Genomic DNA, 23,040 nt, shown 5'->3' with positions numbered 1-23,040 from the left:
ACAGAGAGAGAGAGAGAGAGAGAGAGAGAGAGAGAGAGAGAGAGAGAGAGAGAGAGAGAGAGAGAGAGAGAGAGAGGCTATTCTCGTGGTTGAGTGACACTGTCTTAAGGTAAGTTTATCACCGTGTAAACTTATGCCTGTTCCATGGGTCTCAAGGTTTGTAACGTCACCCTCCATGTAAACATACTTGCGTGCTGTTCCACTACAATCCAAAGGTTTATTCCGGGGTTATTTTTAACAGTGGTGTTAGTTTCTGGGCACCTACAGATAACACCACGCATGTCCTACAGCCTGTGGTATTCTTAGTCCCCCTCATGAAAACAGACAGACACCCATACGAGAATAAATAATCTATTGAAGAGAAATTAATGCTTGTGTAAAATGTCTTCGTAAATCAAAATTTGAGTCATTAATTGTATAACGTAAAGAGATACATCATAATCTTGAAGGACTCGATTGTTCGTGAAAAAGAAGACGGGAAGTCGGATTTATTGTGTGTAATATATCATGAGTCAAATTGTCACCTGTTGTGGAGGATATACACAGTTAGATGCCCTTAAAGACGTTAGTTGTTGAAGCGCAGTAATGCATTAAAACATCAACATTGACTAGCAGTTGACAAGTGAGTGTGTGGTTTTAAATACTGCCTCACTGCCCAGCACTAGAGCCAAGCTAAACCTAACCACCCTGACGCAGGTTTGGTTTATTTGTGTTATCTGTAAGTTAGGTGACGTGGTAGTTTAGGTTATGGTAGTTGTAGGTTAGGCTAGGTTAAGGTAACTTTGGTTAGGTTAGATTCCGAATGCAGGTAAGGAAGTACATACATACATACATACATACATACATACATACATACATTACATACATACATACAAACATACATACATTACATACATAAAGAAACATGCGAGATAATTAAATGCAGATATACATGCACTATTCACACACATATACATAAACTATACAACACGTGTATGAACAGTAAATCTTATCGTATGTGCTTATATATACATGTACACAAAACCAATACAAATACAAACACTATAATAAGACTCCTCTACCAGGTTACGGAGTTCACCTAAAGATTAGACAACCCCCATCTTATTTCACCTTAAGATTAACCACTCTGACGCCAACCTAACCTAACCTAACCCCCAGGTGAAATAAGTTGCTCTGTGTGTGTTGAAGTGAAGATTGAAGGTAAAAAAACATGGGGATAAGAACACGAGAAAAGTAAACAAACACAGCAACACAGACAAGGATAAAAGGCGGGAAACAAGAACAGAGTCAAAACACAAGACTAATTTGTGTGTGTGTGTGTGTGTGTGTGTGTGTGTGTGTGTGTGTGTGTGTGTGTGTGTGTGTGTGTGTGTGTGTGTGTGTGTGTGTGTGTGTGTGTGTGTGTGTGTGTGTGTGTCTGGGTGTTCATCAGTAGCAAGCAGGAGTTGTAACAGATTATCGGCTTTAAGAATTTTATCTCCACAACTCAAGCAATTCGTGGTAGTAGTGTGTGGTAGTGAAGGTTAGGTTACGTTGGGTTAACTTAGGTTATAATGATGTTAGGTTAAGTTAAAATTATGTTAGGTTAACTTAGAATGATGTTAGGTTAAGTTAGAATGGTGTTAGGTTAAGTTAGAATGAAGTTTGAATAGGTTAAGCTAATCTATTGATGTACATACTACTGTACTGACCAATGTATTCAAAGAATGTTACAATCGACTGTCTGTCTGTCTGGCTTGCTAACATGTGACTACCTAATTGGCTGTGTGGTTGGCAGGCGGGCAGGGCATCTGGCAGTAAGGGGAGTGTCAGTATGGCAGTGTATTAGTGCCAGTATCCGACAGACCCCGGGCACTGTCGGCCGCCCCCATACTACTCACAGCTCCACCGATTTCCCAAAGGTTCGTGAGTTGATAAATCTCCCTCTAGTGGATATATGAGAACCGTTCCCTCTCACTTACGACTCTAAGATGGATTCCCAAGGTTAGTGCGCTGACTATCTCTCTCTCCTGAGTGAGTCTCCTTGGTGTCTCTCACTCAAGATGCGACACAAAGATGAAGTCTCCAGGGATCGTTAACTGTGTTTTTCCTACTTAACTGGTGACGTGAGAACGGCATTTCACTGCCTCACTTATGATGTGGCGCAGTGATGGATTCTCAGTGGTTCGTTAGCAGTGTTTTTTTTCCTTAACTGGTGACGTGAGAACGACATTAACTGCGTCACTAAACTTACGACGTAAAGATGGATTCTCATTGGTTTATGAGGTGAGTTTTTCCTCCTTAATGGTGAAGTGAAAGCAGGTGTAACTGTCTCGCTTAATTTTGAGGCAAAGTTGACAGCTAAATTAGTGTTAAAATTGCGATCCAAAATACTTAACCGTAACGAGATAATTAACAAGTGGGTTACTGACAGCCGAGTACCACTGAGTTATTATCCGTAGACACATCATTATTCTCAGTGGTGTCAGGGCCTTTGTTCACTTCATTACGTCTCTTTTAACCATTTGAGAGTTACTGCTCTCGTTAGTGTGCATTATTCTGATATCCACATGACACAACTCGTCTCTTTGTGGTGCTTGGTGACCGTATGGTGAAGTGTGGTGACCATATAGTGACTGTGGTAACTGCGGTGAAGTGGTGACCCTGTGGTGGCTGTGTGATGATACCTGGTGACCGTGTGACGAAGTGTGGTGACTATATTATCGCTACCTGGTGACTAGTGGAGCGTGGTGACAGTAGTGGAGTATGGTGACTGACTGTATGGTGTGGTGTTGCCTAATACGCCAACAACAAATACGCTATAGGCAAAAAATCTAATCCTATGACGTCATTCACAATAAGTGACGTCAATCCAGGTTACGTAACTCGAGCGGTGTATTTGATCAGCGAAGCCAGAGGAATAATGTCCACCAGATGTTACCTGAGCTGCCACAGTCTTGCTCAACATGTGACTGGTTGACCTTGTGTGTGTGTGTGTGTGTGTGTGTGTGTAATTAACTACGAAACTATTAATGACTAAATATATTTATCTATAACTGTAATTTAAGTTGATTTAAATGGCTGTACAGTCAATTAATTTTCATAGCGATACTTATACAGTGTTACAAGTCTAGCTTTATTCAGTGTTACAAATTCAGCTTTCCAGGTTATTCAGTGTTTCTAGTCCAACTTTATTCAGTTTTACAAGTCCAGCTTCATCAGTTGTTCAGCATTACAGGTACAGTAGTTCAGAGTTAGCAGTTGTTCAGGTTGAGTAATTAGAGGTCTCAGGTGAGAGATCCAATGGACAATTAATTATCTGCCAACATTTGTTTTCCCGCCACACGACGAGAGTGACAGATGCCAATTGTTGTTTTTTGTCGCACTTCCAAAATAAAATCCATTATCTAATATGATAAGTCATTACATAAGTGTTTTTATAGCACAGTTCAATGTTATTACGTAATATTATAAGCGATGCGAGGTGATTGTCCTTTGTTCATTGTATCTTTGAAGTTTGAACTAAAATTTTTCGTTAGACTAAATGGCTAAATGTCAACTATATTTGGTTTCCCGGGCAACGAGCATCACCCATCCAGACCGAACCAAATGATAAATTAACCGCCTTTTTTAACGATGCCAAATATAACTAATGATGTAGATTTGATTAATGTTCACTTCAGTTTAATCGTCTAAAAAATATAGGCGCAAACATTACTTTAATACCCAATATTTCTCTAGGAAGCTCAGACCACAAGACACACGCTACCAAAATCTTTAAATAATAATAATAATAATAATAATATTGCCTTGATGACATTATATACGGTATATATGTACACTCACATTCTCTAACCATCTTGTTAAAATATTAATTAATAATATCTTATTGTAATATATAAGCTAATACCCGACAGATTAAAATGATAGATATTACAGTCGAGCGATGACGTCACGGTGGCAATAATTTGAGAGTGGCGTCCAACATCAAACACAATTATTCATTAACATGCAAAGGGATTTTATAGGACTTCAGGATTTTTTTTTTCACCGTGAATATGAACGTTTTAGTCATGAGCTTTTAAGAGACACACCTCCGTTCTTGATGGCAGTGTTTATTTTTGTGCCAGTAGTGAATATGTAATACGACATGGTAAAGTGGTGACCGTTTTATGTCTGCGTGTTTATTTATGAGAGAGAGAGAGAGAGAGAGAGAGAGAGAGTGTCATGTGTGTCAAGTGTCATGTGTGTCAAGTGTCATGTGTGTCAAGTGTCATGTCAATAAGTAGGCTAAAACTCAAAAGCAGTGACATGATCGACTCGGGAAATCGTATAGCAACAAACACGTGTTCTCTTGTACTGTTACTATAAATGTTACTTCACCAGTTCATTCTTTACTTCACCAGTTCATTCTTTACTTCACCAAACCGTAAATTACTTCTAGTTTGTTATTTTCCTTTCCTTACTTCACGACTCCATTACTTGACGAGGCTATTACTTAACGATTCCACAACTTCACGATTTCCTAACTTCATCATCAGTCCCTAACTCCACCAGTCCCTAACTCCACCAGTCCCTAACTCCACCAGTCCCTAACTCCACCAGTCCCTGACTCCACCAGTCCCTAACTCCACCAGTCCCTAACTCCACCAGTCCCTAACTCCACCAGTCCCTAACTCCACCAGTCCCTGACTCCACCAGTCCCTAACTCCACCAGTCCCTAACTCCACCAGTCCCTAACTTCACCCGTTCCTAACTTGTAATTAACGAGGAAATCAGCTATACAACCCCACCTGTCACCAACACCTACATATGAACTTAAATTTCAACTTTTTTTCTGGGGCGTCGAAACCAAATTATTATGTGGATATTTTCTTAGTGTTTTTATCTACTGTGATTTTAACCAGGATATCAACACAAACACTTTAACACTATTGAAAGGTTACAGGAGTAAAAGAAAATATGTTTAATAAGCCAAGTTAAATGACCCCGTAATCACTTTTAATAATTTTCTCCACGGCTTCATTACTCGCCTCCTGGAAGGTTATGTTATGGTTTAGGCGACGGTAAGGCGACATAATTTTACCCGCCCCTTGTGACCTGTCTAATGTAGGCTTTTCGTGCATGGGGGATAATTTTTTTAAAGATTACCTTAAGATTAGGCACCTCAGCTTATTTCATCTAACCTAACTCAACCAAACCTAACCTAACTCATGGAAACCTAACCTAACACCCTAGATAGCATTAGGATATTTAATCGTCAGGTGAAATAAGCCATGGGAGGCTAAATAATCTTGGTGATCCAAACTTTCTTACATACGGTTGTTAATATCCACCAATAAACTAATTAAATTTGTATGTCATCAAGTTAGGAAATTACTCAATCTTTTAAAATCACTGATTCTTGTCGGGATAAATTTAGTTGATTAAAATTTTGTGTCGTACAATCTGTTTCGTGTCTGGGGTGACCTACTGTAACCTTAGTTGACTGACCTTATATGACCTGAGGTGCTTCTACCACCTCCGTACCCCGAGGCCAGCGTGGGGGGTGAGAGGGAGGGGGAGGGGCCGTGGCCGTGACTATCATATTGATCTCACTGTTGATCACCCACCACCACCCCTTCCCTCCCTACTCCCCGGGACGCTTACGAGCAGAATCCACTCGTATGCGGGCAAGATGTGAGTTGATTGGTCCACGTCCATCACCATGTGTAAGTCGCATCTTTCATGTTATAGCTTAAGTTATTCTGATATAGCCTAGTTAACATCCTAACCATGTTTAACCGAACCTAACTTTTACTTAACCTAATTTAACTTAGATTTACTTATAACAATCTAAACTTACAACTCTACTTACAAAACCTAACTTATTAAACGTATCTTAACCGTTGTAAGTCATATTAAACCAACACATCCTGGGGGTTAATTATGACCTAATCTTTTAATAGGAGAGTCGAGTGAACAAGTTAGCCATGGAGCCAATCACTACACGCCGTGGCCGCATAGGTGTACATTCTGCCAAACTGTACGCGGATTTTACAATAGTCAAGAATAAACACTGCGAGTATAAGTATTCCCTTTCGCGTTGTTTCTTCCTCTAGCGTAGCCTCACTCCCGTTGTCAAATATAGGCGCTAATATCAACACAACATTCATATTGACTTAATTTTGTTTATTAAAGTTAAGCTACGAACGACACTACTGACACCCAGACACAATAATATCCCGAGGTATCTTTACACGCCCTCACCTCCTCTTCTCTCACTCGTTTATCACCACATGTCGTTAACTCCTGTTTACTCTGCACCTTGGCGAGGCTCCACAGGTGTTAAGAGCTCGTTAGGAGAGTTTACAGGAGGCGGGATACTGTGAGTGAGTGTGTGAGTGTGTGTGTGTGTGTGAGTGTGTGTGAGTGAGTGTGTGCAATGTGGTATATAGCGAATTTGACTTCAGGGATTCAGAGTTAAAGCATAATGACATTGACACACTTTGAACGCCACACACGCACAGTATCGGGCGAGGTGTGTACCGTGCTAGGAATCCAAGGTATGAACGAGGGTCACTCACTACCACCTTGACCCTCTCAGCTGTGTGGTGGTGGTGGTGGTGGTAGGTGGTGGTAGGTAGGTAGTGGTGGTAGGTAGGTAGGTAGGTGGTGGTAGGTAGGTGGGTGGTGGTAGGTAGGTAGGGTGTAGGGTGGTGGTGGTGGTGTGGTGGTGGTGGGTGGGTGGGGTGGTGGGTGGTGGTGGAGTGGTGGGTGGTGGTGTGGTGGTGGTGTGGTGGTGGTGGTGGTGGTGTTAGTGGGTGGTGGGTGGTGGTGGTGTGGTGGTAGGGTGGTGGTGGTGGTGGTGGTGGTGGTAGTGGTGGTGGTAGTGGTAGTGGTGGTGGTAGTGGTAGTGGTGGTAGTGGTGGTAGGGGGTAGTGGTGGTGGCCGTAGTTGGTAGTGGTCGTAGTTGGTAGTAGTCATAGTTGGTGGTGTGTAGTGACCAAACCTACCACCACCACCACCACCACCACCACCCTCATCCATCACACAGGACAGGTGGCTCACTACACCAGCTGCTGCCCACCTATACAAACAAGGAATGGTGTTATGGATTCACAGAATTCTTGTTTAGAAATTGACGACAAACGCTATACAGGAGAGTGTTATACAGTACTTTATTGTAAACCACCCTGACCCACCTTAGCACACCTTGACCCACTCTGCTCCACCCTGACCCACCCTGGCACACCTTGACCCACCTTAGCACACCTTGACCCACTCTGCTCCACCTTGGCACACCTTGACCCACTCTGCTCCACCCTGACCCACCTTAGCACACCTTGACCCACTCTGCTCCACCCTGACCCACCCTTGACCCACCCTGACCCACCAAAACCAAAATAGTGAGGGCGGGTTGGTCTAAATATATACTCCCCTGGTCTTATTCAGAGAGAGGAAACTAATCAATAGTCTGTTACCTGTGAATCCACCTGTCGGGGAGGTTGTGTGGGGGCTGTGACGACCTATCTACCACTCCAACAGAAGGTCGTCTTTGTCGTGGTGAGGAAGGGTGATGGTCGTCTCTATGGGGTCCACTGTGGTGTATATCTGTCTTCATCCTACTTTGTTGGATGTTAATTTCTTGCGTTTTCTATTTTACTGAAATGGTGGAGGGTAGTGTTGGAGGGTAATGGTGGAGGGTAGTGTTGGAGGGTAATGGTGGAGGGTAGTGGTGGAGGGTATTGGTGGAGGGTAGTGGTGGAGGGTATTGGTGGAGGGTATTGGTGGAGCGTAATGGTGGAGGGTAGTGATGGAGGTGTGGTGGAGGGTAATGGTGGAGGTGAGTGGTGGAGGTATTGGTGGAGGGTAATTAATTGGAGGTATTGGTGGAGGTATTGGTGGGCCCGTAATGGGTGGAAGTAGTGGTGGGAGTAATGGTGGAGGGTAGTGGTGGAGGAGTATTGGTGGAGGTATTGGTGGAGCGTAATGGTGGAGGTAGTGGTGGAGGTAATGGTAGGAGGTAGTGGTGGAGGTAATGGTGGGAGTAGTGGTGGAGGAGGTAGTGATGGAGGTAATTGGCCTTGGAGGTAATGGTGGGAGTAATGGTGGAGGGTAGTGGTGGGAGAATTAATGGTGGTGGTGGAGTAGTTTGTGGGTGGAGGAAGTTTATCACAAAGGAGGAGACAGACAGGAAGCAAAAGGCGGACAGTAAATGTGTGTGTGTGTGTGTGTGTGTGTGTGTGTGTGTGTGTGTGTGTGTGTGTGTGTGTGTGTATGTGTGTGTGTGTGTGTGTGTGTGTGTGTGTGTGTGTGTGTGTGTGTGTGTGTGTGTGTGTGTGTGTGTTGGTTGAATATTAATATGCACGTCTATGCATATCGGGACACACACAGTCATACATACATACATGCTCATCAAGCCACACACACACACAATCATTCATACATACATATCTGTACACTCCCACCTACGCATCAAGTCACACACAAACACACACACAGTACACTGTCCTTAATAACACAAACATAACCAGACACAAACAACAAACTAACAAATAAATAAATAAATAAATAAATAAAACGCGGGTTGGTTGCTTCTCTCATACCTGGTGGCGTCATCATCTACTGTACGTCACGGGGGACCTGAGAGTGGTAAAGGTGATGTGATGATTAACCTTGAGTGAGAGAGAGAGAGAGAGAGAGAGAGAGAGAGAGATTGGTTTGTTTAAGTCACTAAATGATTCTTCTTTAGTTATTTACTGTCACTCTATCAAATATTCTTTTATCATTCTACAGTATATAACAGTATTCTCTTTTCTCTCTACAGTCATCTTCTTATCATTCGGATCTTTTCATTATTTTTCTATTTATAGATTAATATTTACAAAGACATGAAAAATACAGTGTTCATCCTCCCTCCCTTTCTCAGCCCTCCCTCAGGCCTCTCTCCCTCCTTCAGCCCCCCCCCCTCTCTCTCAGCCCCTACTCCCTCCCTCCCCTCTCTCCAACCCTCATCTTCCCTCCCGCCCTCCCTCATCTTCCCTCCCGCCCCTCCCTCCTTCACGCTCTGTAAAAATGAGCATTAATCCCACTTTTAATCTGCGTAATAAATGCTCGTGATTAGAAAATAAAATAAAAAATCAATATTATTTTTTATCTATTTTAAACAGGGAGCAGCTTGGAGGAGGGAGTAAAGTCAGAATGATGGTGACGCTGGTGGCAGTTGATGGTGACGTTGGTGGCAGTTGATGGTGACGTTGGTGGCAGTTGATGGTGACAGGTGACGTTGATGGTGACAAGTGATGGTAGCAAGAGACAGGAAGTGTGAGGAGATTGCGAGTGAGTGAGGAGATCAGTGAAGACACGCGAGAGAGAGAGAGAGAGAGAGAGAGAGAGAGAGAGAGAGAGAGAGAGAGAGCCACCAATCACTACAGGAAGATCACCACTGGGAGATCAATAGAGACACACCTCCTTGAAGACCCAACACGGAGAGAAAGATATGGTGATAATATTGATGCTCTGAAGGTGACCATTATAAGTAGCATAAGAGGGGAGGAGAGCAGTGAAGTGTTATGAGGGAACTGGTAAACACACACCCAAGAGTTCCACCAAATGACTTCTTCACTCTCCAGGGTGATGTGTTGTTGAGAGGTGAAGTTCTTGTATATAGACGCACCTCATGTTTAGTAAGATAAAGGTGTTTCATTTAGTGCTACATTGTGTGGTGAAGGAGTTAAGGACAACCTCGTAGGAACTTGAGCTTGTTGTGGGAGGTGAAGGATGACGGAGGCGATGACGGTGCAGGGATGTGACAATCAGCACCCCCGCTCTGGTTCCTCTCCACCTCAGGACACAGTGACCCTAACTCAATGCCTCCCACACGCCTCCACACGCCACCAAGCGCACGCCTCGCCTGGTTCAAGTCAAGTGTGTTCCCCTGGAGACAGCGTGGGGATTCAACAAGTGGATCCTGAAGTTTGTTGTGAAAGCCGAGCAGTTTTAAGATTCAGTGATGGTGGTCGAAATATCCCGAGTGGTGTTGATTTACCGGAACCAGAAACGTGTGACACAGCTCAGATGAGTCCTGGAGGTGAGCAAGTGTCCCGGGAGTGTGGTGATGGTACAGGTGAGCCTCGGGCAGACTCTGGACCTAGTCAGGATCACGCAGGACGCTCTACAACTTGTGGGGAACATAACAGGAGTTTCGACAACTTGAGTGCAATAGAAACAGCGTCTGGGACCTGTACCAGCTGCGATAACAATACTATTAGCCCGCAAATCGTCGTAAGACCAGAGGACAACGGCTCACAGGTGAGGTCTGGTCTGACCCACGAGACCCTCTGGCGGAGCGACAGCTGGGAGTCGTGTAGCACCACCAGCTCCGGGTACAGCGACGACAGTGTGCGGAGTGACGACTTATCGCACGACTCAGAAAACGACATCTTCATTGACTGTGGCCACGACGACTTCCCCTTCTGCCAGTGTCTAAACGAGAAGGTAGGCGGTACGTCCAGCTTCCACTGTGAGCACGATGACTTCCCCTTCTGTGACTGCCTCGCCCAGGCCGCCGCTAAGAAACATAAGTCTCTCCGCTACGGCTCCCCGCGGGGTGAAAGACGACGCCAACGCGGTTACATAAGGCCGTCTCTCAGTGCTTTCCGAGACGCTGGCCTTGAAGTCTTCGACGAGACAGAAGAGTCCGACTTCCAAGAGTCCGAGACCGAGGCCGACACAACGCGAGGACACGGCACAGACGTTGACTCTGACTACACGGCCGGCCTGGAGTCTGACGTGGAGGGAGCCGTGGGATACACCGAACTTGACGCAGATGAACCCTCCACTCCCTCGACGGGTCTTCTGGCGCCTCCTGGTCTCCCGGGGGTCCGTCGGGCGTCCATAGTCACCAGCAACAGTCGAAGAGGATCTATCCAGGCGACGCCGGAGCCCGTGAAGGTGGCGGTGTTCGGCAGTGATGGCGTTGGCAAGTCCGGTGAGTACCCCTCAACTACTGGCACTTGTGGTTTGTATATTTAACAGGACAAGACATGGACCTAAAAGTGTGTCTGTCTGTGTCTGTAAAAAGATTAATTATTATTTTGTGTCTATTGGCCTAAAAAAATCTATGTCATACCAACTTTAAAACCACGACACTGTCCTGTTAGATACCTCAACCCTAACTTGTACGAGACTTAACCTAAACTGTAACATTCCTGAGTTTTTGTTACGACGGCGAGGAAGGCGACTCAGTTTGGTATTCAAGGGACTGACTCATCATACTCAGGGAGTCAGTCACTCACGAGGCCTGAGGCATATTCATGGGATTAAACTATTCCTGCCTCTTCTCTTCCTTCATTTTACTTTTCATCCTCTTTCTCCTATTTTTCTTCCTCTTCTTCAGTTTCCTCCTCTTTCTCCTCTTCATTTTCCTCTTCTTTATCCTCTTTTTCTTCTTCCTTCTCCTCCGCCTTTCACTCTTCCTCCTCCTCTTCCTCTCTTTCTCACGGTTGATTAGCGAAATCCTGTAAATGCAATTACGTCAAGACGACCAAGAAACCTTACCCTAGCATCACCCCTATCTCTCCCTGTCTACCTCCCTCCCTTATCTCTCCCTTCCACTTCCTCCCCCTCCTTCGTCCCCCCTACACCCCTCCCTTTCACTCTCGGCCTCTTTCCTCCTCCCTATCTCTCCTTAGTCCTCCACTACACCTCCCTCTCCCACTCTTCCATCCCTTCCTACACCCCCACCTCCTCGCCCCTCTCCCCACCTCCCTTCTTTCTCTCTCACCTTCCAATATCAGCCAATAATTAACTTTGGTGTAGCTCCCAAGATTATCAAAACACCACACACACACACACACACACACACACACACACACACACACACACACACACACACACACACAGGCTCATTGTAACATACCTGTTTACTGTTGTTTACATTAATGTATATCATCAAACGCAACACAAGTCTTTGATGGTACGAGGCAGTTGGGGTCAGTTCGTTTGACCTACTATGTAAAAGCTCGTATACCCTTGTTTAATTGGACGTTGGCACCGACTGTTATGTCTGGTGGGGATGAGGGAGGTGTGGTGGAGGGGGGGAGGTTCTGTTATACTCAGGGTCCTTGACGCTGCCACCACCACAATAACCACCTCTTGCCGCCCACCACAATAACCACCTCTTGCCGCCCACCACAATAACCACCTCTTGCCGCCCACCACAATAACCACCTCTTGCTGCCCACCACTGTTCAACAAACCCGCGTTCTTGTAGTCTAGTATCTGGATTCAGGTGTTGAGATGCGCGGCGAACGTTATCTAATTGGCTCGGTATATCAATGGTGCGGGAATCTCAAAGAACCGTTTGTTAATTAATTCCCTTCATTAGGTATATGAGAGGACGTATCTAACTGGATTTCCACCAAAGTTGTATAATTTTAATTTACCTTTAATTTGAAAAATGAGATAAATTGACTCACATAAACTTGTGATGGGAAGTTGGATGCCAGAAGAACATCAAAATTGCTCTTATAATCAACTTTAACAAGATGTGCCTTTCTATCATAACAACACGCTCCTTTCTACCATAATATGCTCCTTTCTACCATAAGATGCTCCTTTCTACCTTAAGATGCTTCTTTCTACCATAATATGCTACTTTCTACCATAAAATGCTCCTTTCTACCTTAAGATGTTCCTTTCTACCATAATATGCTCCTTTCTCACATATGCTCCTTTCTACCTTAACAAAATGCTCCTTTTTACCACAACAAGATGCTCCTTTCTACCTTAACAAAATGCTCCTTTCTACCACAACAAGATGCTCCTTTCTACCACAACAAAATGCTCCTTTTTACCACAACAAGATGCTCCTTTTTACCACAACAAGATGCTCCTTTCTACCACAAAAAAGTGCTCCTGTCTGCCTTAAGAGGAACACAGTGTAGGGACCTCTGTGAATGTGTTCCTTGTCTGTACTGGGTTGTCAAAAGGTGAATTCCCCCGACTGATGATATTAAAAAGTCCTTCTTTTTCTCCCTGCCAAGACAATGGTCTAATTGGATGGACGACCAACATGGGGAGCAGGTATTGTAACTCCATGCTCTCACCCTCACTCACTCACTCCCTCACTCCTTCACTCCCTACTCTCTCATCCCCTTACTTACTCCCTCACCCCCTCCCTCTCACTCACTCACTCCCTCACCTCCTCCCTCATTCCCCCACTCTCTCACCCCTCACCTCCCCACTCCCCTATTATCCTCCTCCCTCTCTCACGTGCTGGGTGTGAAAGTGGTGGGATATGCACTACACACTCTCACACGTCTCGCACTCATCTCGATTATCCTGGCTCCTTCACCTGCCACAGAGGGCGGTGGAAGGTTATACAGGGGGAGGTGGAAGGTTATACAGGGGGAGGTGGAAGTTTATACAGGGGGTGGTGGAAGGTTATACAGGGGGTGGTGGAAGGTTATACAGGGGGTGGTGGAAGGTTATGCAGGGGTGGTGGAAGGTTATATAGGGGTGGTGGAAGGTTATACAGGGGAGGTGGAAGTTTATACAGGGGGTGGTGGAAGGTTATACAGGGGAGGTGGAAGTTTATACAGGGGACGGTGGAAGGAGTTATACAGGGGTGGTGGAAGGTTATACAGGGGGAGGTGGAAGTTTATACAGGGGGTGGTGGAAGGTTATACAGGGGGTGGTGGAAGGTTATACAGGGGGTGGTGGAAGGTTATACAGGGGGTGGTGGAAGGTTATACAGGGGGTGGTGGAAGGTTATATAGGGGGTGGTGGAAGGTTATACAGGAGGAGGTGGAAGGTTATACAGGGGGAGGTGGAAGGTTATATAACAGACGTATTATATAAGTCATGTTCTTAGTATTGTTCTACAGTGAACAACATAACTGAAGAACATATCTGCCTGAATCTCTAGAACAATAACACAAAGATAATGAACATATATGACGTCTAAATTACCCTGAGACTGTACCCTACCTAGCTTTCTTGTTCCCAGGCTATGGAGAATCGTAACATTGGCGCAGGAGATGAGGAAATTGGAGGAAAATTGAATCCGATGTGAGTAGTTGTGTGAGAGGCAAGAGTCCACGATCGGTGAGATGGCTAGGGTAACTCACGCGAGAGACAGACAGACAAGAGATAGAGAGGCAAAAAAATACCAATGAATAGAGTAAAACAAAGATGAACTAAAATTAACGAGAATAAACTAAAGGAATAAAAGTAAACTAAATAATGAACGCTATGGCCGCTATCATCACCCGTTCGTGAATCTAAGCGCACTACGTATATTATTATTTCCTTTCTTGGTAATAAAAACACCTCTAAAATCCTTCAGCTCTTTCTCCACAATGAGAAGTCTATTAGTCGTCTTTATTCAGTAAATCAAGATCCCCTTAAAGAAGCACCTGGGGATGGTGAAAGACAAAAGAGCATTGCTTCTTTAACCCACAACGTTTTACTTAGTCTTTTTTCTTATTATCTAACATCGTATTTTATCATATCCTTACAGTACAAATTGAGGATATAATTTTGTCTAAAGAATTTGTGTGTATAAGAAATAATATTAGGAAATTCCGGACCTAATAACAGACCATTTTATATTGGTTTTCTCTGCTCCTTCAACCCGAGATGTTTCGAAGCGCATCTCTTTTAAACCTAATTGTTTTATCTTTAACAAGCATAATACCTCCCCTCTTTTGTGAGAAACTAATATATTTTGTATTTATTTGAAGTAGTGTACGTGATTTTGACGTCTTAAAAACTCTAGATTCTATAACAATATATGTAAAAAATAATTCGCCACCTACAGGAAAAAGAAAATAACATCGTTAGTTTAACCTAAAATGTTTTCTACACTACATTATTTTCTACATTATTGTTTTATAGAGAAACCAGTTTATCTAATATATCGTCTACAATATCCCAGTAGCATCACCAGAATAAGAGAAGCTATAGGTACTGAAAACAAAAAGAGCATCGCTAATTTAAGTAAAAATATTGTCTACTGTGCCACTGTTGTTATGTAGATTATAATACTGCATCTCTTATAAGAAAAAAAAACAATAAATGCAATAAAATGTCTTTAGTAACCGTATACGAGTAAATATAAGGAAAAACGCGTTACAGATAAAGAAAACGTCCCCGCAAGGTGGACAGCCCACCTGCTATCAATCTCCCTCTTTATTTCCCACTTCCCAACCCTTACCTTCCTCCTACACCGTCTTCCATCTTCTGAGCCAATAGGCTCTCTTCTCTCCATCCCATCGGATCGATAAAGAAAACAAAGGCGAATCGTTCATCTCCTTAGGTAAAACGTCGGTCGATGTATCGATCCAGCCATCAAACGTTACGTGATGAGGAATTGGCTGATAATGGCGTGAAGTGAAGCCAATTACATCAAGGGGAGCGAGAGAGGTAAACAGGAGGGAGGGATACGGGGGGGGGGAGCGAGAGGGAAAGGAATGAGGGAATTACGATGTTTTTTTGTTTGTTTTTTTCTATCAACGTGTCAACTGTGCCCTCTCTCTCTCTCTCATATAATCACCATGGTTACCCGACACACACACACACACACACACCTGGAGATTATAGCTGGGAACACTACTACTATTACCACCACCACTACCACTGTCACCACTCCCTCCACCACACCCCTTCCATCACTACCACATTATCACCTCCCCAGCACTACCGCCATCTTCACTACCACCATCATCCTTATCTAATAACTTCCCAGAAAATATTTGGTTACGTAAAACACACACACACACACACACATATATATATATATATATATATCATAAAACTTTCCATGTTGTGAATGACGTCATATACAGTATATATTCGATATATATTCGAACAGATTTGAATAAGATAAATAGTAAGAGATATTCAGTGTTTGTTTGTTTTTAATCATTCACGTATGGCCAAAGTGTTCACGTATGGCCAAAGTGTTCACGTATGGCCAAATTGTGAATTGAATTTGGCCATGAACACATAAAAGCCAAATTTAGAATGTTAGAGAGTGGTAAGTTAGGTTAAGTTAGATCAGTTCGGTTAGGTTAGGTTTAGTGTGATTAACCCTCAGGCGAAATAAACTAGGGTGGCTAAAGTTGACGTGATCCAGCCACTCTACACAGGTAAACACTGTGTTGGCGAGGCTTGATGGAGGTCACTCAACAAACACAGGCGAGGCTTGATGGAGGTCACTCAACAAACACAGGCTATCATGCGGAAACCTCCTTGTTGACGGACGGACAAACAGACAACAGCAATACAGCATAAAACTACATCTTTTCCTTCATGTGGGTGATGGCCTGTTTCCATAGAGACACTGGAGATGAGTTTGTAATATGGTTGTAGCAGGGGTGTTGGTGGTGGTGTGGTGGTAATGGTTGTAGTAGTGGTGGGGGTGTTGGTGGTGGTGTGGTGGTAATGGTTGTAGTAGTGGTGGGGGTGTTGGTAGTGATGGTGGTAATGGTTGTAGTAGTGGTGGGGGTGTTGGTGGTGGTGTGGTGGTAATGGATTGTAGCAGGGTGTTGGTGGTGGTGCTGGTGGTAATGGTTGTAATAGTGGTGGGGGTGTTGGTAGTGATGGTGGTAATAGTTTGTAGTAGTGGTGGGGGTGTTGGTGGTGGTGTGGTGGTAATGGTTGTAGTAGTGTGGTGGGGGTGTTGGTAGTGGTGGTGGTAATGGTTGTAGTAGTGTAGAGGTGTTGGTGGTGGTGGTGGTAATATGGTTGTAGCAGGGTGTTGGTGGTGGTGTGGTGGTAATGGTTGTAGTAATTAATTGGGGGTGTTGGTAGTGATGGTGGTAATGGTTGTAGTAGTGGCAGGGGTGTTGGTGGTGGTGTGGTGGTAATAAATTTGTAATGTGGTGAGGTGTTGGTAGTGATGGTGGTAATGGTTGTAGTAGTGGCAGGGGTGTTGGTGGTGGTGTGGTGGTAATGGTTGTAGTAATGGTTGTAGTAGTGGCAGGGGTGTTGGTGGTGGTGTGGTGGTAATGGTTGTAGTAGTGGTGGGGGTGTTGGTGGTGGTGTGGTGGTAAAGCAGTGTGTGTGTGTGTGTGTGTGTGTGTTGGGGAGCCTTGTAATTCGTCTATATAGGGACCAAGCGACTAAAAGCTGCTCTAAACGCCAAGTCCTACTCCAGTGTAGTCAAGGTCGACTTCTCTAACCCAAACCTAACCTAAGCTACTCACCAGGTAACGTTGGGGTGTTTAATCTTCTGTTGCTCCGTAATTACTCTACCTGTTAATTTATAATCAAAGGTAAAGTAATACACCAGGAATGTAATTAACCTACGCCCTCACAACCGTAATTAACTTAAACGAACATAACGATAATTACAACAGGCAGAAAATAACAACAGTTGTATTATTTACGGTTCAATTATAAAATGTTGTAACCCCCTTTACTCATTACCTGGGTCACGCTAGGTCAGGTTGGGTCATGTTGGAGCCACTAGTGATCAGTTGAAGATGTAAACAAAGTCGTGTCATAGGTCAGGTCAGGGTCGTACTAGAAGGTCATGCCAGGTCAAGAGCATGGTTGGTGATGGTACAATAGTGGTAGGTGATAGTAGAGGGTGCTAGGTGGTGGTAGTGATGACACAATTCAGGGTGAGACCTGGTCAGGGCAGCAGATGGTACACAACCCGGGTTTAAAGAGGATACCGCACCTACCTCGCCAACACAACCTCCCTCCCACACTGCCAACTCACTAGATGACAGGCAAGACAGAGGGTAGGTTATTGATGCATCCGTCTATCTGTCCCTGACGGTAACTGACCACAGGAACCAGGTAATCGTACCCCGGGTGTTGAGTTATCAGACACTCTCAGCGTCGCCGGCACCTGACCCACGAGTGCTGATACCTACACCCCCGTCAGGAGTAAAGATGTGGTGGTGGTGTAGGGTGTGGTAGTGGAGGGGGTGTGGTGATGTAGGGTGTGGTAATGGGGGAGGGTGGTAGTGAAGTGTGATGGGGAGGTGTGGTAGGGCGTAGTAATAGGGGGTGTGTGGTGTGGTGATGTGTGGTAGTGCAGAGGTGTGGTGGTGGTGTGTTGATGTAGAGATTGTGGTGAGTGGGGGTGTGGTGGTGGTGGTGTGGTGATGTAGGGTGTGGTAGTGAAGTGTGGTGGTGGTGCTGGTGATGTAAGATTCTTGGTAGTGGGGGTGTGGTGGTGGTGTGGTGATGGGTGTGTGTGGGGGTGTGGTGGTGGTGTGGTGATGTAGGGGTGTGGTGGGAGTTCATGGTGGTGGTGTGGTGATGTAGGGTGTGGTAGTGGGGGGTGTGGTGGTGGTGTGGTGATGTAGGGTGTGGTAGTGGGGGTGTAAAGTTGTACTAACACACACACACACACACACACACACACACACCTTTCTCGAGTCATATCATTAACCTGTGTTTTTCTATGCCATTTTAACTGAAGTGACCATTAACAAAAGAGACATGACGAAGTGTTATGACACGTCTACTTTACACTGTCATATGCCAACACATGACACTCATAATGCCGCGTCTGTCATATGGTTGTTATAGGAGATTAAAGTGTGTAAAGTTGTTAAGTTGGAACGAGATCTGTCAAGACATTTTCTCTTCATACATACATACATACATACATACATACATACACTAATTATATTACAAGCTCGGTTCAGTCTAGCGGAATTTCCCATTTTCTGTCAAAGAGATTGGTCACTTAACTCAATGACACAAGCGTCCGATTTCCCTCCCCTGGCCCTGGCTTCTGCTCCGTCTATCCCAAATGCTTGTCTTTATATCACTTCTCCTTTACAAGAAGACGATGTATTTGTACGATTTAGTAGTATTATAGTGTGGTGCTTCCTTGTGTTGTTATTGTTGTTGTTTGTGAGAGGAAGTCGAGGTGTTTAAAAGAGGTTTCGGATACGCGTTTGTTTGTTTATGTTTCAGAGGAATAATGAAGAATTTAACTTTACTTACATGTATGATATTGTGTGTGTGTGTGTGTGTGTGTCACTGCTGGTCATCGGTGTGTGAAGCTGCCCAGCAACAAGTGATGGACTCTTAGTGATGGTGGCTCACTCACACAGACACAGACACTCACAGACTCACACAGTCACACGCACACACATTAGGTTAGCATGAGGATGTTTAATTCATAGGTTAGGTTAGGTTAGCATTAGGGTGGATAATGTTCAGGTGATGAGTGATAACCTAACTACATGTATATATTAATTAACACAATAGCCTCCCCTGGTGTAGGGCGAGCCAGGCTGTTATAACTCACCGCCTGACACAACCACCTGTTCCCGCCAACAGGTTTTTACATATTTCATCAAGACTAAAAAAAACAAGCCATTTTTCATGTTTCCCTGACCGTGTGTGTGTGTGTGTGTGTGTGTGTGTGTGTCAATACGAGTTAGCCCGACTGCAAACCGGGCAGACTAGTGCCAACGTCAGAAAGACGCTGCACTGGTTAGCCAGTGCAGTTGGCGAGTTGTCCGGTCTTCTCGGACTATTCCTTGACACTGGGTCACGTAGCTCGTTAGCTCAGGGTGTGGTTGTTGTGTTGGCAAAAGCTTCTACACCTTAAACGAGGAGCAGACATTATTATTATTATTATTATTATTATTATTATTATCATTATCATTATCATTATTATTATTATTATTATTGTTATTATTGTCATTATTATTATTATTCTCACTAACGCCTAAATAATTATTGACTTCAGAACCAAAGAGGAAAAAATATATATGAACATGTAAAATAAGCCGCTTTTAACCTTATTTTGTAATTTATTAAAAGTTAAGTCACCCCGTAATGTTGTGATCGGAGGTAATTAGCCGCCATGTTCCAATACTCGGTAGAGGTGAAGAAGTTTCTCTCTCGAATATATATTTTTTTTCTCTTATTTTTAACGAACTCTATAGCAATTTAGTCTTACGGTGAGTAAGGATCAACTCTTTAGTCGTCGTTTGATGTTTTATTTAAAAGTTTGATTCGCTCTTTGGCGGGCGATTGCGTGTTTGATAACTTTGATAAAGACTTCAATTTGGGGGAGGTCTTGATAAGCTTATAAAAAAACCCAGATTATGATCCAGTCCGTACGAGCCTTGTGCGTTATATTACGGACAGTGTTCGTTATAATAAGGACAATTGTGAACTGCAAAGCGGATAGAACTTAGTCTATAAACATTAAGTAATAGATATATAAATAATGTATCGGCTTTCCAAAAAAAAATATACACTGGACCTACCAATTACGAAATACATTACCCAACCTTTTCAAGACCTTATGCATATATTAATCAGCTAACAGACTCATTACCTATATATATTAGACCGAATTTTAGAGCCTTTAAAGTCGTATAAACAACACATACAGTAATGACCAACACCTTAGAATACTTTAGTGATTAATGAAACAACAAGGCGAGAATTATTATGACCGGTGAATATTTAAGAGGTGAAGGCGGGGAAAATAATGGTAGGTGTTAAAATCAACGTCAATACGTGAGGCAGCCAAGGTATTATATAGTGGGGTTTTGGTGTGACTTTTCTCTGGCTTTTCTCACTCAATCCTTCACTGCGTGTGTGTATATAACCCTCTCCTCTCCTCTCCTCTCCTCTCCTCTTCCTCTTCCATTCCTCCTTATTCAATCAATGTTTCCTTATATAACCCTCTTAGTGCAACCCCCTCCCCCCTCCGCTTTACCAGGCCGTGGGGGGGGGGGATGAACCAGTTGCTGACTCCATTTATCAGCTAAATTGAACCTCACAGCTGGCCCGGCCCTGACAAGTGTCTGGCTGAGTGACTGACTGATCTATCTGCCTGCCTGCCTGCCTGCCTGCCTGCCTGCCTCTCTCTCTCTCTCTCTCGGTAAAATTATACACCAGCGGATGTTCGCTCGAGCTGACGATCACCTCTAGGCTGACGATCACCTGTGAGGGCTGACGATCACCTGTGAGGGCTGACAATCACCTGTGAGGGCTGACAATTACTGGCTAGTTGACTATTGGCGGGAGTGGATAACCTAATCTTCTCCTCCACTCCTGGCAGAAGGCGAGCGAACAGTCGCCTGCTGAAGATAATTTAAGTTAGCTTCTGAAGTTAGTTTAGGTTAAGTTAGTGATGTTAAAGGTAAGTTAGTTTACTTTAGGGATTAGTTAGGTTAAGTTAGAGGTAGGTTAGGTCTGGTAAGATTAGGTTAAATTAGGTTAGGAGGTTACTTAGGTTAGGTCGTCAAAGGGTTAAACCATCGTCCTCAAAGGGTTAAAAGTCTCGTAACAAATCAACCTACTCAGAAGACGTGTTACCCAGAGAGCCATGGGGGTTAGAAATATGCAAATTAAGCCACCTAGTGTGAGCTACTGTCAGGGGGAAAGGGGTTGAACCAGTGTGGCCAGATGAGGCGGTCACCTTCAAGCTCACCCACAATGCTCCTTACTCCCACGGTGCCCCACTACTATTAGTCACCGGGGTTTGGCAACACTCGCATCAACGTACAACACACACCACTTAAACAACAATAAAAACAACAACAAAATTTAATCGATTCTTAAATTCCCCTACGCTAATTTCCTTCCAAGGTACAGCATGGTTATGGTAGAGTCTGTGGGATGCGTGTGTGTGCGTGGTGGTCCTCCTTAAGTAGTGTAATGCGATATGTAAACTCTCTCTCTCTCTCCCTCTCTCTCCATAATATAACTAGCTTGAGCAAGAAATAAAATGCAAAATAAGATACAGTTTGGTGCAGGATATTTGACGGTCACCTGTAGGTTAGGTTAGGTTAGGTTAGGTTAGGTTAAAGAGTGAGAAAGAAAAATCAAGATCGGGAGATAAGAGATAAATCCACTTGGGAGAACTGATGTAGGTAACGGAGCAGCAAATCTCTTTAATATCTCACTGAGGAATAGATCTCTCTCTCTCTCTCTCTCTCTCTCTCTCTCCATTCACTCTATATAAATCCAGTATATAAACTTGCTATATTAACTTGACACATATTCGTATTATTAATTTTCTATACGATTTTCATAGCAAGTTTTCCCGTCACATTTTATTATATATATATATTTTTTTACACCAGCTAAGTTTTGTTCACCTCAATACTTCCCATTAGAGTTTCAGATTAATTTGCCAAGGTATTTCACGTGAAGTTTGAGGGAAGGATGGTAGGGGGGAGGAGGGAGGAGGGAGGTTGGTAAGGAGGGATAGAGAAAGGGGTAGGAAGGAGGATATACGTAGAGGGATGAGGTGGGTAAGGAGGGATAGGTGGAAGATGGGGGCAGGTAGGTAGGGAGGGGGGAGGTAGGGAGAGAGGAGGGGGATGGTAGGGAAGGAAAGATGAAAGAGGGACACTTATCACCATAAAGTTCAGAGGTGTGTGTGTGTGTGTGTGTGAGAGTGTGTGTGTGTGTGTGTGTGTGTGTGTGTGTGTGTGTGTGTGTGTGTGTGTGTGTGTAAACAGATAAGAAGTTTGGTGTTTGTGTCGTCGTCTATGTTTTGAGTCAACTTATTCTTGGTCCTAGTTCAAGTTCACGAACCAAACCAAACCTAACCTAACCCAACCCAACGGAACCTAACCTAACGAAACCCAACGAAACCAAACCTAACCTAACCCAACCCAACGGAACCTAACCTAACGAAACCTAACCTAACGAAACCTAACCAAACCCAACCTAACCTAACCTAACCTAACGAGACCTAACCTAACATAACATAGCCCAGCCCAAGCCATCAGGACTTAGCCCCTTCAACACAGAGCACGACCTCCATTAGACCAACGACCTTCTCTGGCTAATGAAGAGGAACTCGAGTGACGATTGAAGGCAGCAGGGTCGTACCAGGGTCGTCGTGGCGTTACCAGAGCGAGAGGTGGGCAGAGAGATAGGTAGATAGAAATACAAGATAGATAGAAATATATGAGATAAACAGAATGACGAACGAACCAACGAAAGAGAAAGAGACAGACAGACAGACAGACAGAGACAGACAGACAGACAGAGACAACAGAGACAGACAGACAGAGACAACAGAGACAGACAGACAGACAGAGACAACAGAGACAGACAGAGACA

The 23,040-nt window shown here is 44.1% G+C and overlaps 1 protein-coding gene and 1 long non-coding RNA gene across 5 annotated transcripts in view; one reads left to right on the top strand and one right to left on the bottom strand.

Moving 5' to 3' along the window:
* The window catches only part of LOC121868258, a 30,001-nt gene that overhangs the window by 1,935 nt on the left and 5,026 nt on the right, over positions 1-23,040 (bottom strand). The window lies entirely within an intron of this gene.
* Positions 1,763-23,040, top strand: part of LOC121868253 — a 25,156-nt gene continuing 3,878 nt past the window's right edge. For 2 of the 4 annotated variants that reach the window (XM_042368620.1, XM_042368621.1), the window contains exons 1-2: positions 1,908-2,265; positions 9,132-10,951. In XM_042368620.1, coding sequence (XP_042224554.1) covers positions 9,742-10,951 — 1,210 coding nt within the window. In that variant the 5' untranslated portion in view covers positions 1,908-2,265; positions 9,132-9,741. The other 2 variants (XM_042368619.1, XM_042368618.1) reach the window with 2 other exon arrangements.

This window comes from Homarus americanus, unplaced genomic scaffold, assembly GCF_018991925.1.
Source record: "Homarus americanus isolate GMGI-L3 unplaced genomic scaffold, GMGI_Hamer_2.0 scaffold19318, whole genome shotgun sequence".
Classification (NCBI taxonomy): Eukaryota; Metazoa; Arthropoda; class Malacostraca; order Decapoda; family Nephropidae; genus Homarus; species Homarus americanus.
Note: the sequence above shows the minus strand (reverse complement) of the source record. Positions and strands in the feature narration are given on the sequence as shown.